The 13,942-nt window shown below is 45.9% G+C and overlaps 1 protein-coding gene across 2 annotated transcripts in view; it reads right to left on the minus strand.

Annotated features, from left to right (window-relative positions):
- MRPL39 (mitochondrial ribosomal protein L39) overlaps positions 1 to 13,942 on the minus strand; it is a 101,841-nt gene that overhangs the window by 19,448 nt on the left and 68,451 nt on the right. For both annotated transcript variants that reach the window (XM_073584508.1, XM_073584507.1), the window contains exons 7-8: positions 3,309 to 3,374; positions 2,286 to 2,439 (exon numbers count right to left, since the gene is read on the minus strand). In XM_073584508.1, the coding sequence (XP_073440609.1) occupies positions 2,286 to 2,439; positions 3,309 to 3,374 (220 nt within the window). The remainder of the gene's footprint in view (positions 1 to 2,285; positions 2,440 to 3,308; positions 3,375 to 13,942) is intronic.

Here is a 13,942-nt window from a genome sequence, read left to right on the forward strand (position 1 = left end):
AATATATAGGTGGCACTGGTATATGTCAGGTCTATAATATATAGGTGGGCACTGGTGTATGTCAGGCCTATAATATATAGGTGGCACTGGTATATGTCAGGTCTATAATATATAGGTGGCACTGGTATATGTCAGGTCTATAATATATAGGTGGCACTGGTGTATGTCAGGTCTATAATATATAGGTGGCACTGGTGTATGTCAGGTCTATAATATATAGGTGGCACTGGTGTATGTCAGGCCTATAATATATAGGTGGCACTGGTATATGTCAGGTCTATAATATATAGGTGGCACTGGTATATGTCAGGTCTATAATATATAGGTGGGCACTGGTGTATGTCAGGTCTATAATATATAGGTGGCACTGGTATATGTCAGGTCTATAATATATAGGTGGGCACTGGTGTATGTCAGGCCTATAATATATAGATGGCACTGGTGTATGTCAGGTCTATAATATATAGATGGGCATTGGTGTATGTCAGGTCTATAATATATAGGTGGCACTGGTGTATGTCAGGCCTATAATATATAGGTGGGCACTGGTGTATGTCAGGACTATAATATATAGATGGCACTGGTGTATGTCAGGTCTATAATATATAGATGGGCATTGGTGTATGTCAGGTCTATAATATATAGGTGGCACTGGTGTATGTCAGGCCTATTATATATAGGTGGGCACTCGTATACGTCAGGCCTATAATATATAGGTGGCACTGGTATATGTCATGTCTATAACATAGGTGTCACTGGGTATGTCAGGCCTATAATATATAGGTGGGCACTGGTATATGTCAGGTCTATAATATATAGGTGGGCACCGGTGTATGTCAGGTCTATAATATATAGGTGGGCACTCGTATACGTCAGGCCTATAATATATATGTGGCACTGGGTATGTCAGGTCTATGGGTCTCTTGACTACATCATACGATCCCCATACATATACACTAGCAGTTTTTTCATTCCCAGGTCACGGCGCTTTCTACCAGGCTCTCCACCACAACAATCCTCCCTTCCCTGTACAACGCGCGGCCACGCTCAGCATGAGCCGACCAAGGACGCAGAACAGAATCGCCTTTCACGTGGTTTAATGCGATTTAATAATTCAGAGCCTCTTGTAGCTTATTAACTGGAGAAGAAAGGGAAAAAGGGAAGAAAAACAAGAGCGCTATTATAGACCCTTGTTCAGCTGCAATTATTATTTAACACTCAGCAAGAATGAAGAAGCAGAAGCCGGACCACTCGGGGTTATCTGAAGGGTCCGCAAACAAGCCTCCTCTGTAATTATGCTAACATAAAGGACGCGCTACCGTCCACACAATACAAGACTGATTGTACTGTACTCAAAGCAAGAGCACCAAACAAATAAAATGGGGGAAAGAAACATACTGAACAAGTGTGGAAATACTGGAGAAATGTCGCACAAGCCCGCGCAGAACTTTACTTGTTACAGCAGCGGTTTGAGCTGCGGAGCTGCTCTTCTTATGGTCATTAGGATCACGGACATTTTGTATACGGCCGCCACCTACATACAAATTGATTTGGATGACCATGTGGGCGCCGGAGTAGAGCCTGGAGAACGGCTCCTGCCATGCAGTAATCGCGGCTCTTGTTTTGAATATCCACCTAATAAGCAGAAGAGCCGCGGGATGCCGTCATGCATGAGGCGGTTCTTACAGCTCTTGATCCGGAGCCACAGATTACGGACGTGGTTTATGGACAGTGAATGAAGATCACACATGTATACTATGGCAATTCGTGGTTGCACGTGCACCATACTGGTCCTCCAGACCCAAGGAAGTGAACGGAGAGGCGGTCACGCACATGAAATGCCGCTCTATTCACTTGAGGAATTGGAAGTCCTGTTCTTGGGATAGGTAGCCGACCACAACCAACCATAGATTTATAAGCTATGGTCATACACCTGAAATAACATACCAGACACACGAGCTCTCGGCTCTGCCGAGCGTTCCTGCCTTATCAACAGAGAGGAGAAAGTCATTGTTAAACACTTTTGGCAGAGACTTAGCTCCCCTGAGAACAAGAGTTTCGGCCATTGATATCCCAACTACTTTTTCTACCCCACCATCATAATTTGGGGGACAATTTGAAGGCCTCCATGGAGGCCCTGTTTATATTTTGATATTTCGAGGAGAGATCATGTTACATCAGTTCAGAATGATGATCCCAAGATTTTGGAGCTTTCGAGAAGAACCCATTCTTGGTCAATCTACACGACACGTATAATTTCCCACCTGAACCCTGTGTATTCTTACCATCAAGTGTCTGGGTAAGGAGAGACCCTGGAAGCGTCGAATGTATTCTGAGGAGATGGTGGACAGGGGGTGATGGGCTGTCACCTCGTACTGCATACAAAACCCGGTCCTGGGAATATGGGGGCCTTCACTGAGATCCACAAAGTCACCAAACCTGGAACACAACAGAAATGTACGATTACTCAGAAACTACTCCCATCAGGGTCCTTCTAATAAAGAGGGACTACGACTTATAACCTAAGATTGTGACCTAGGTGTGAAGAATCAGCTCACTACGGTCGTCATACCAGAAAAAGGGGTCGGCCATTTGCTTTAGGCATATTTGAAATTAAAAATCTGCCCATACTGACGTAGAATAATAAAGTATTACGCACCCCACTCATCCGTCCTGGGTTCCCCACTGGTCTCTGTACGTCCAGCTATTGATTGGCTGCAGTGGTAAAATGTCATCCGCCCCATTTCCCTAATCCTGGACGGCCAATAATCTATTAAGACGACCAAGGACCCCTTCTCCCATCCCTCACTGTGCCTCATCCACTGCAGGGTCTACTTTCTTGGCACTTTTTCCAGCCAGATGGGCATGTGACCGCTGCAGGCAATCACATGGTTGTACAACAAGGACCAGAGGCGTCCAGAGACCAGTGCTGGACTCGGACAGAGGAGTAGCAGGACATTGGTTATGTTAGTATTCTTAAGGTTATTATTTTAAAAGGAAGCTCAGTGTTTTGGTTTTTTTTTTTTTTTTTAAGCTTTCCAAGTGAGTCTGTCAGCACAAAATGACTGATCAAACCAAGCACAGGTGCCAGAAGTTCAGTGCACCTTCTCACATACTTGATTTTTACCTATCTCCACACCGACGATTTCCGGGAGCCAGAGAGGGGAGGAAATAGATGGAGAGTAGATGGGAAGGTGGACTGAACTCTTTGGCCACGCCATGGTGCACCAGGCGCCTGTGCTAGGTTTGAACAGTCATAGGGTTCTGACAGACTCTAGATAGCCATGTAGATTCAGAGAAATACTGACCTGTGTACAGTCACCTTTCCCTCGGGATGTTGTGCTGCTTTTTCTTCCAGCATCAGCAGCTTGTACCTGAGGAAACAATAGGATTTAATTATTAAACTATATAGTAAAACCTCAGGAAGAAACACAACATAAAAGTGGCCAGACTACAACGTCCGCAGAGACGCTAGCACCAGTCATGAACTGATCTCTCTAGATTCAGCTGTACATGGATGCTGGAAGTTATGATCTTAATAACACACACAAAAAAAAACCTTTTTAATATATTAACGATAAAGATCGCAAAAACATTAAAAAAATTTAAAAAGTATAAAAACAAACTAAAAAATATATTAAAAAACACAAAGCAAAACCCCCTGATCATAAACAACCTGCATAAGAGTTTAAGCATTAAAGGGGAATCTGTCACCAGGTTTTTGCTCCCCCAACTGAAAAAAACAATGTAGGGGTAGAGACACTGATTCCAACAATGTGTTACTTACTGAGCTCAAGAATATGAAGGACTACATAGCAGCAAGTTTACTAGTGCTCTAGTGATAATCTCCTGCTGATAAAACTGATTTTATGAAGTCTACAGCCCAGTGACACATACATGGAATCAGTGTCTCTGTCCCCTCAATATGTGGCAAAAACCTGGTGACACATTCCCTTTAATTTAGGCCGATGGTGCAATTAAAAAATAATGGAGTTTTGCTCCCAGCCCCCGTTGATATAAAGAGGACCTGTCAATTGTTCTCTGGTGTAAATGGCGCTGTGGCTTTGTTAGTTTTTTCTGTTTCCACGCCTCTCCATTACTAAGGTATGTAAATATAGAGTTGGCAGTCAAAGCGGTGGGGGCTTCAACTCTTATATGGGAGTGTTCTTCCTCAGGATACCACCTCCTCGGCTAACAAGAGTAGATTTAAAGGGCGCAAAATGAAAAGGGGCCATAGGACATACTTTGCAGTCCGCTCACCATCCTGGTTGCTCTTCAATGAACTTGCTCCAATTTGTTCATTAGTTTTTAAGAATGTGGTGCCCAAAACTGGACCCAGTATTCCAGATGAGACCATGACCAAGAAGGAGTAGAGGGGGGGGGGATAATGATTTCACGTGATCTAGCCTCTATGCTTCTCTTAATACATCCTAGAACTGTGTTTGCCTTTCTTGCTGCTGCATCACACTGTTGACTCATGTTCAGTCTGTGATCTCTTAGTATGAATATAAAACAATCCAGTTCACCGATCAGAACATCATGAGGATCGGAGCATGGAACCGCCGTGTCTTGGCATATAGAATTCCAATGAAGAGAAAATCCAGCTCAACAATGAAGTGAAAACAATTCTTTATTCGCTCAGATTTTTCAAAAAATAGAGGATAAAATTCAGCAGAGTACGGACAAAAAGTTGCGTTATCAACGCTTTTCAGGTGTCACAGCACCCTCAGTCGTGACCCAAGTCTAAAATAAGTTGTAGCCTCCAAGGTTTGTATTCCAATCACATGCATTATCCCCCAAAAAAGTTTCAGTGAGATCTATGACATCCTCTCTTCCTCTGTTAGCAGCTCCAATTCTCCTCGTTTGCTCCCCATGCTCTGTGCATTTCTATAGACACTTATTAGTTTACAGTCGCTTTCTCTTGCTCCTCTACTTTCATTTCATTTATAAGGAAAGGCTTTTTATTACATGGAAAGTAGTAGAGGAAAATACCAGAAGGATTTTTATTAAATCTCTCTTGCACCATCCTCTCTGGCCAGCACCCGTGCATCTCTGGGGTCATCACTTAAGAACTACAAAGTGAATAGGCCTCCTAAGAAGATGAAGTGCAGTATCATGCTCTATGCTAATGGAAGCCATAGACTAAGCTGCGGTGGAAAGGAGCCTGGATTTCCAGCTGCGGCCTTGCGGCTTACAGGATTTAAGAGAGAGACCAGAACACTATGAGCAGCCGTTACACCCATTATGGCGCAGGGTCATCATTTCGCTTCCATGGGTGCAGCGATAATATAGTAGCGGTCATCTGTAGCCATGCAGATTTTACAACTCTGATAATCCAACGTACCTCGGATCGCAGAGGTGCCAGGTTATCAGAAGCTCCCAACCGGATACTCCTATAGACAGTCACAGGTTCTTTACAGATGTGGCAGTCATCAAATACACAATAATTGGGGTATTTTTTTTTTTTTTTTTTTTGGGGGGGGAAATATATATTGCCTATGTAGCGCCATCCTATTCCGCAGCTCTTTACAGACATTATCACCACGTTTCCCATTGGGGTTCATCATCTACATTCCCTATCGGCAGGTCTATGGAGTGTGGGAGGTAACCGGAGTAAACCCACCCAAACACGGGAACATACAAACTCCTTGCAGATGATGACATGCCCTATACGTGGTGTTTGGGGCATTTTGCCTTCATTAACGCTGATAATTAAACTGGCATAACAGCGTTGCAAAACCAACAGTGAATGGTTTGAGGATAACCAATGTAAGCCACCACCAACACTGATAAAACTAGTGCTTACATATGAAAGGCAGAAATGACTGCAGGGGGTCGTAAAACACTTTATGGCCAGGGTCACACGAGCGTATATTCTCTTATGCCAGAGAATCAGTAACGATTAATGATAAAGACATTGTGACCAAACTCTTGGCCGAGATTGATCAGTGTCAGGCTTAGTGTGATCCGATTCTTTTGGAACACAATTTCTCAGTCTTCTCCTTTCTGTGAGTCGGCAGAAATCGGAGTGCACTCAGATGTCATCAAACTGCAGTGTGATGCCTACCACTAGCGATGAGCGAGCGTTCATCGAGTATCACTGCTGCTTCAGCGCCGTGCCCGAGTTCCTGCCCTGCATGTTTCTCGGCTTTTAGACAGCCTATAAACATGTGGGGATTCCCCATGTATGTCAGGCAATCTCTGCATGCTTTTTGGCTAACAGTCGCAAAACGTGTGGGGACTCTGGCAGCAGCGATACTCAATGTGTACCCGAGCACCCCGACGCTCACTGGAGTTGAGGAGCCCGCTTGCTCATCAGTAGTCTCCACACAGTCATAGACTTGAATGGGTGCACACCATCCGATCTGCGCCGCAAACCACATCATGCTGTGATGGTTTTTTCTCATGCTGAATTGGTATTCGTAAAATTAACTGCAGATCAGCCCTTCCCCCAACAAATAACGCCGGTCCGAGTGCTGTCCGATAAAACATCGGCTCGTCGTATGTACAGGCTGGTGTGAATGAGCCCTATATGTGGAGCACAGGAACTTCTTCAGCATCCTGTGCAGTACACAGTGTACCAGACACATACAGGGGTTGGACAAAATAATGGAAACACCTGGAAACATCAACTAAAGTTGGTTTAATATGGTGTAGGTCCACCTTTTGCGGCGATTACAGCCTCAATTCTCAGAGCTATGGATTCATACAAGGTGTGAATTGTTTCCACCCTCCAGTTCCTTGAGCGACGATGGCGGCGGAAATCGACGTCTAACTTGAATCTATAAAATCGTCCATAAATGCTCAATAATGTTGAGGCCTGGGGATTGCGGGGGCCAGATGAGATGCGCAACTTCATTAGAATGTTCCTTGTGCCATGCTTTAACGATTCTAGCTGTATGAATTGGTGCATTATCATCCTGAAAGATGGCGTTCCCTTCCGGGATCAGTGCTTTAACCCTAGGATGCACTTGGTCGCCCAAAATGCCTAAATAATCTCGGCTGTTAATTCTTCCATGAAGGGATATCATTGGCCCGGCAGATCTCCCCGAAATAGCACCCCAGATCATCACAGAACCTCCACCATGTTTTACGGTTGGGAGAAGGCAGTCTGGATGGAATGCTTCTTTCGGCTGTCTCCAAATTTACACTCGGCCGGAGGTCGGAAATATGGTAAACGATGATTCATCTGAGAATATCCCATGTCTCCACTGCTCGAGGGACCAATTCTGGAGGTTTCTACACCACTCTAAATGCTTGGAAACATTTGTCATTGAGAGCAGCGGTTTTCGAATTGCAGCTCTTCCATGGAATCCAGATTTGTGCAGCTCCCGACGAACAGTTTTCGTGGAAACTGGGTTCTGTAGGTGTTCACTGAGCTCAGCAGTGATTTTCGGATCCGTGGTCTTGCGATCCTCTCTCACAATTCGCTTTAGAGTCCGACGGTCTCTCTGTGTCAACTTTGACTTTCGGCCGGACCTGTGCTTTGCTGCGGATGTTTTTCCTTCTCTTTCAAACGCAGTCATTACTTTGGAGATGGTACCTCTGGACACGCCAAGCATTCGGGCACTTTCTGTTACACTAGCGCCTGCCATACGAGCACCAACAATTTGGCCTCTTTGAAAATCAGAGAGGTCTGCCATTGGTATCAGGTTCTCATCAATGTTCTTACAATTCTGCAAAACAAACAGTTAATTTACATACACATATCACATAGCACAAATAATCAACTACAAAACATTACCATATGTCACGGTTTGCATGTTTATAACATGTTCGAAGATTATGAAGCCAAAACGTTAGGTGTTTCCATTATTTTGTCCAACCCCTGTAATACCGCACAGTACTATAAGGAGGCGCTACTACACCGTCTATCAGTGCATGCACTTTAATACTGCAGCTGCTACACAAGCGAGAGGTCAGGGCTGATTGGATGAATTTTGAAGTCCATAATTTGTGCCAGAGATCGCAGTGGTTAGTCCTGATGAAGACGTATGAAACTTCGAAACGCGTTGGCTAATAAACCACATACTTGGATTCCGGTCTCCTCCTCATCCTTCCGATGGCAACGCAGTTTTAACCCATTTGATTCCAGTTTTTCAGAGATCCATGAACTGTCACAACAAGACCTGATATGCAGGTCATCTGCACCATGGTAGAAGATCATGGGGATCAGACCTACATACCCCTTGTCCTAACCCCTCTAGCGAATCTGTGCCGGGATGATTCCCAGATTCACAGCTCGCCTATGAAGATGGGTATTATTTATTTTTAGACCCCCATTGATCGAGGAGAAGGTACATATAAAATAGAAATTACAATGTACAAATATATATTTTTTCCTGGACTGAGGTTTCTCAAAATTCTCAATTTAAGTGTAAACTCTGTCTTCTTCAGTGAATCCAAATTTCCTCATTACAGATAGCAGTTGGTGCTCATAATGTTCTATGGAGAACTGTAACTGTCGTTTCAGAACTTGCAGCAGAATGTCTTTGTTGTCGGCCTCCAGCTCCTCCCCTCTCCATAGAGTATTACAAGCACCAATTGTCATCTCAGGAATGAGGAAACCGGTCTAAACTATAGATAGATTTGACCATGACTTGAGAGTGAAAGATCTGTCTGAGGTGCTTTAATGAATCCTGCATTGAGCCGTCGGTTGGACACGATGACCCTTGAGGTCCCTCCCAACGCTAACACTGTATGATTTTATGATTCTATCTATTCAGGAGGAGAAAGAAGCAGATTTCTTTGCTAAAATCTATTACAAAGTTACATATTTTCACGTTAAATGATTAAATAAAAACTACAATTATACACTGAATTGAGCTTCTGTGGATCCATAGAAAACATCCATGTGCATCCCATAGATCTAAAACACAACGTCAAGCTGTCTAATACCCCCCTCCTACCCAGAAAAACACTCCAAAAGGTACTGGCCCCCGGGGGGGGGTTCTCTTCTATCTCACCTGCTCCCTGCCTGTTGTGAAATGCAATCCATTTCTAGCAGTAGATGGGTGCCTTTGCTCCTGCCTCCTCGTTTGTCATAATGTGTACAGGCAGAACAGAAAGGTAGGATTTCGGCTCAGGCAGGCAGCAGCAACACATGCTGGGAAGTGTGGGAAAGGGACGTTCCAACACCTATAGTGCTGTCAGAACGATAACTGTCCAATCCAAAAGAGTGGGTTGTTACAGAGCATGAGAATGGACATGATGAGTATGCGCATTATCTTTCTCTTCGGGGACACATAAATGAGCAGGAATATGTAACACGTGAGCTCCAGGGCTCCCACTCCTGCTGGGCAGCATTTTACACATGATGATCAAAGAACAGACATGCAAGACTGAATCATGGAGACGCCAGGCTCACATACAAGAAAGTGCTGATAGGGGTTAAGGTTACCGGAGGAAGAGACCCCACAGGCTTCTTTATTTAGGTTGGATTCCCATGTGATCACGTCTCAAAAAGAACTCCTCCGCTTCACCCTCTTCTTCAGCCTTTAGCATAGCCACAATCTGAGAACCAAAATGTGGACAGTCTGAAGCTCACCTGCCTTTTCATCGTCTTCGTGGGAGACACCAAACTCCAACTGAAGATTATCTGGGCACCCAAACAGCTTCAATAGCTGTCGGAAGGTACGACATCTCTCCGGTACCCTGAATATCACATGTGTCCTCCACGAGCCCTCACTCCCCAAGCATAAACTGTCGGTGAGATAAGACAGCTGGCCAGTTCTCACAAAAATTGCCAGGTTTGGCCGATTTTGCTGTTCTCTGTATGACCATCGATAGGCCCCACTCAGGCGGCTGTAGCGAGCTTGTCTTTTATTGTTATTATTAATTATAAAAGGAATCTGTCAGTAAGATCAACCCCTCTTCATCCCACACTCGTACTGTATGGGTATGGAGGTCTTTGAAATGTAAATCCATTGACACCTTTATATCTTCTATCTGCTGCTGCATTTTCGAATAATCAGCATTTTAATATATATGCACAAAAGTACTCTAGTGTGTCTGAGCACTTAAGGATCCAGTGCCTCCTCAAGTTGTTTTCCCTGTCAGCACCAGCCTCTCTAGCCTGATTGATAGGCATAGAAATCAGACAGTGACCTAACACCTGACGTCACGCACTAGGCTATTAATCAATCTAAAGAGGCAGGTGATGGGCAGGAAAACCACCTGTGGAGGCAAAGGCTTGGGAAGTGCTCTGTCAAGTCCAAAGCACTTAACAAGTCTTTGCAAATTAATTAATACGCTAGTTACTTGGGAATGCAGCAACATATACATTTCAAAGACCTGTGTGCCCATACTGTATACGTATATGTAGTTTTAGAGGGGGTGGGGTTGGTCTTACTGACAGATTCCCTTAAAACACCATTAATTCCAGAGTGCTGTACAGGTTAATATTTCATGTTTCTTAAATGTATGTAAACAAGTACAAGAAACCATCAATGAGAAACTGGTAGAGTGGGAGAAGATCCTGACCTTGTGGCCTCCACTCTACAAGGTATCGTAGAAAAGGACAGTAGGTTGAGGGATTGGGACTTCACCAGTGGTAGTGGGGTTATAGCAGGCTATAGGCTTTTCTGAAGAGATTAGTTTTCTGGTTGTGTCTGAAGGTTTCAATCTGAGCTGCAGAGTTAGAAAAACCATACGGGTTAGGTCAGGAGAAATCTTGGAAATGGTTCTGTGAGGAGAATACAAGGGAGGTGGGCAGAAGGAAATCTTGTTCAGATCGGATATGATGGGTGGGGCTGAATTTCGAGAACAGAATAGAGGAGACAGATTATGGTCGGCCTTGTAAATCATTGCTAGTCATTTACACTCTATTCTTTGGGTAATTGGAAGCCAGTGAAGGGATTGGCAGAGGTGGAAACGTAGAGAGGGAAGAGGTGGAATAATGATAGACTGGGTTGGTGCAAGAGTGTTAGATGGGAGGCCACAGAGGAGTCTTGGAGTGTTCAAGGTGTGAAATGTTGAGGGCATACACTTACAATACTGATGACTCCGGGAAGGAGGGAAAGGGCAGATTTTGGAAATGTTCTCGAGTGGGAGGGGACAGTAGGTGGTAACAGTTTGTATGTGAGACTGGAGAAAGCATGAAGTAATTTGTGATTGCTGGGTCTGGTGGGGGGTTGAGTGGGACAGGGGAAGATGAGGAGATTGGTTTTGTCCACACTGAGTTTTAGAAAGCGAGAAGAGAAGGAGGAAGATATGCCACTCAGATTCCGGACAGCAGAGAGGTGACATCTGGGCAGAGGAGCAGATCTGATGTGTCATCAGTATACAGGTGGGGGCTTTATGAGGTGTCCACGCCAAATATTTATATTGAGATGCATACGGGTCCCAGCACAAGGCCTTGAGAGACACGGTCAGCGAAATCAGAAAGCGCTAAATGTGTGGTTAGTGATGCATGAGAAGATCCAGGAATAGGGCCAAGGCAGTGATGCCAAGAGGAGAAAGGATTTTCAGTAGGAGGAAGTAGTTGACTGTGTCAAAGGCAGAAGACACGTCGAGAACGAAAAGCACAGAGTATTGCTTATTGGCAGGTCATTTGTTACTCAGTAGAACAGCGGGGACGAAAGCCAGATTGTAGCTGGTCGAAGAGTACGTGGGATGCGAGATAGAAGAAGACGTCAGAGTCCGTATTAAGCCACAAATCTCAGCCTGACCGTTTGTCCAATACCTAAACTAACAGCATCATATATCACTATGGCGCTGAGAACTTGGGATAATAGCTCCACAGTCAGGCTGGGATTTGCGGCATTACAAAGAACATTATTGGTACCATTGGCCAATTTCTCTTGCACATAAACAGTGGTGCGATGACGGCAGCTGAAAAAGTCACAAGTTTGACAATAACATAATTGGGCAAAAAAATGGCATTAAATACTCCCTGTACTTTCAAATACGTTGATCTCATTTGAAAGAATGTGATAAATAGACAAAATGCAAATCACTGCTTTACCCTGAAAAACCATTCCAAAGAGCCAACCACGGGGTCATGCAACTTATGGATCACTGTGTTTAGTGTGATCCATGTCTAGCAGCAGAGACACCAAGAGGGATTACAAGAGGTTGGGGTGGGTCTCGGTCTCTCTACAGGAAGTTAGGGAGGGCCCGTGCGTCTCTCGCTACAGGAAGTTAGGGAGGGCCCGTGCGTCTCTCGCTACAGGAAGTTAGGGAGGGCCCGTGCGTCTCTCGCTACAGGAAGTTAGGGAGGGCTTGTGTCTCTCGCTACAGGAAGTTAGGGAGGGCTTGTGTCTCTCGCTACAGGAAGTTAGGGAGGGCTTGTCTCTCGCTACAGGAGGTTAGGGAGGGCTTGTGTCTCTCGCTGCAGGAAGTTAGGGAGGGCTTGTGTCTCTCGCTGCAGGAAGTTAGGGAGGGCTTGTGTCTCTCGCTGCAGGAAGTTAGGGAGGGCTTGTGTCTCTCGCTGCAGGAAGTTAGGGAGGGCTTGTGTCTCTCGCTACAGGAAGTTAGGGAGGGCTTGCGTCTCTCGCTACAGGAAGTTAGGGAGGGCTTGAGTCTCTCGCTACAGGAAGTTAGGGAGGGCTTGCGTCTCTCGCTACAGGAAGTTAGGGAGGGCTTGCGTCTCTCGCTGCAGGAAGTTAGGGAGGGCTTGCGTCTCTCGCTGCAGGAAGTTAGGGAGGGCTTGTGTCTCTCGCTGCAGGAAGTTAGGGAGGGCTTGTGTCTCTCGCTGCAGGAAGTTAGGGAGGGCTTGTGTCTCTCGCTACAGGAAGTTAGGGAGGGCTTGTGTCTCTCGCTACAGGAAGTTAGGGAGGGCTTGTGTCTCTCGCTACAGGAAGTTAGGGAGGGCTTGTGTCTCTCGCTACAGGAAGTTAGGGAGGGCTTGTGTCTCTCGCTACAGGAAGTTAGGGAGGGCTTGTGTCTCTCGCTACAGGAAGTTAGGGAGGGCTTGTGTCTCTCGCTACAGGAAGTTAGGGAGGGCTTGTGTCTCTCGCTGCAGAAAGTTAGGGAGGGCTTGTGTCTCTCGCTGCAGGAAGTTAGGGAGGGCTTGTGTCTCTCGCTGCAGGAAGTTAGGGAGGGCTTGTGTCTCTCGCTACAGGAAGTTAGGGAGGGCTTGTGTCTCTCGCTACAGGAAGTTAGGGAGGGCTTGTGTCTCTCGCTACAGGAAGTTAGGGAGGGCTTGTGTCTCTCGCTACAGGAGGTTAGGGAGGGCTTGTGTCTCTCGCTGCAGGAAGTTAGGGAGGGCTTGTGTCTCTCGCTGCAGGAAGTTAGGGAGGGCTTGTGTCTCTCGCTACAGGAAGTTAGGGAGGGCTTGTGTCTCTCGCTACAGGAAGTTAGGGAGGGCTTGTGTCTCTCGCTACAGGAAGTTAGGGAGGGCTTGTGTCTCTCGCTACAGGAAGTTAGGGAGGGCTTGTGTCTCTCGCTACAGGAGGTTAGGGAGGGCTTGTGTCTCTCGCTGCAGGAAGTTAGGGAGGGCTTGTGTCTCTCGCTGCAGGAAGTTAGGGAGGGCTTGTGTCTCTCGCTACAGGAAGTTAGGGAGGGCTTGTGTCTCTCGCTACAGGAAGTTAGGGAGGGCTTGTGTCTCTCGCTACAGGAAGTTAGGGAGGGCTTGTGTCTCTCGCTACAGGAAGTTAGGGAGGGCTTGTGTCTCTCGCTACAGGAAGTTAGGGAGGGCTTGTGTCTCTCGCTACAGGAAGTTAGGGAGGGCTTGTGTCTCTCGCTACAGGAAGTTAGGGAGGGCTTGTGTCTCTCGCTATAGGAAGTTATGGAGGGCTTGCGACTCTCTACAGGAAGTTATGGAGGGCTTGTGTCTCTCTCTCTCTCTACAGGAGGTTAAGGAGGGCCTGTGTCTCTCTCTACAGGAAGTTAGGGAGGGCTTGTGTCTCTCGCTGCAGGAAGTTAGGGAGGGCTTGTGTCTCTCGCTACAGGAAGTTAGGGAGGGCTTGTGTCTCTCGCTACAGGAAGTTAGGGAGGGCTT

Source organism: Dendrobates tinctorius, unplaced genomic scaffold (genome assembly GCF_039654945.1).
Source record: "Dendrobates tinctorius isolate UK_male_01 unplaced genomic scaffold, ASM3965494v1 ptg000084l, whole genome shotgun sequence".
NCBI lineage: Eukaryota > Metazoa > Chordata > Amphibia > Anura > Dendrobatidae > Dendrobates > Dendrobates tinctorius.